This window comes from Helobdella robusta (genome assembly GCF_000326865.2).
Source record: "Helobdella robusta unplaced genomic scaffold HELROscaffold_56, whole genome shotgun sequence".
Classification (NCBI taxonomy): domain Eukaryota; kingdom Metazoa; phylum Annelida; class Clitellata; order Rhynchobdellida; family Glossiphoniidae; genus Helobdella; species Helobdella robusta.
Genome location: NW_008705301.1, coordinates 704,760 through 706,029, shown reverse-complemented (window position 1 = coordinate 706,029; position 1,270 = coordinate 704,760). Strand labels below are relative to the sequence as shown.

Genomic DNA, 1,270 nt, shown 5'->3' with positions numbered 1-1,270 from the left:
CCAATCAACTAGCCAATCAACCAGCCAATCAATCATCCAGCCAATCAACTAACCAACGAATCAACCAATCAATTGTTGCAGTTATTAAAAACAGACAGAGGCGTTCTGTGGCGTCAGACGCATGTTGAGACGGCCATTTTTTACATCAGCAAAGAAGTCGACCACCTTATAAAAGAAACTGAAGTACTGATATCGATGTCGTTGGCGTTTATGATGAGGATGATGATGTTCTTGGTGGTGATGATGATCGAATTCTAATCAACAAACCAACAAATGAATGAATGAGTCAATGAATCAATCAATCAATCATCATCCAACCAACTAACCAACCAACCTTCCAACCAACCAACCAACCAATCAGACAACATTCACGGTCCAATTAGAGCAAGGGGATCGAACTAAAGCCATGAAGAGACTAAGAGTTCCGCCTTTGGGAGAGAAGGTATCGTCATCATCATCGCCACCATAATCATCATCATTATCACCACTACCGTCATCATGGCCACCATCATCAGCATCACCATCATCAGCATCACCATCATCATCGTCATCATCATTATCATCATCATCACCACCACAAGCAAAATCCATTCACCACGTTTCGAGTCGGTTTATTCTCAGGCATCTTCATCGTCCTCGTCGCCGTCACCATTGTGGCCGGTGAGTGAGTGAGTGAGTGAGTGAGTGAGTGAGTGAGTGAGCGAGCGAGTGAGTGAGCGAGCGAGCGAGTAAGTGAGTAATGATGATGATAATAATAATCAGAAGAATAACAATTATCCCCATCTTCATTATTTTTCGTTTCCATTATTGAATGTCCAAAGACATTATCACGTCGTCTTCGTTTTCATCATCGCCATCATTTTTGTGATCATCATCATCATCACCACCATCGTCGTCGTCATCATCATTATCTCTTCATGATCATTACCAGGAATAGTTACGGCCAAGGAACATGAGGGAGATTGGCAGCCAGCTTTGAAAATGTTCAGAGGTATCATCACCATAATCATCTTCATCATCGTCATCATCATCGTCTTCTTCATCTCGTCACCACCATCATCATCATCATCGCCAGGAAGTTTCCTCGTCTTCCTCTTCCTCTTCCTGCTGGGAGTGAACACGTACGGCTGGCGTTCCTCCGGGGTCAACCACATCCTCATCTTTGAACTCGATCCTAGGCATCATCTCACTCATCAGCAGTTTCTAGAGGTTGGTTGGTTGGTTGATTGGTTGATTGATTGATTGATTGATTGATTGGTTGGTTGGTTGG

At 43.5% G+C, this 1,270-nt stretch overlaps 1 protein-coding gene across 1 annotated transcript in view; it reads left to right on the top strand.

The window, feature by feature from the left end:
- Positions 1–406: 406 nt before the first annotated feature.
- The window catches only part of HELRODRAFT_193654 (hypothetical protein), a gene marked incomplete at its 5' end in the record, with an annotated part of 19,263 nt that continues 18,399 nt past the window's right edge, over positions 407–1,270 (top strand). Inside the window, 3 exons of the mRNA XM_009028549.1 lie at positions 407–442; positions 582–660; positions 932–991. Coding sequence (XP_009026797.1) covers positions 407–442; positions 582–660; positions 932–991 — 175 coding nt within the window. The remainder of the gene's footprint in view (positions 443–581; positions 661–931; positions 992–1,270) is intronic.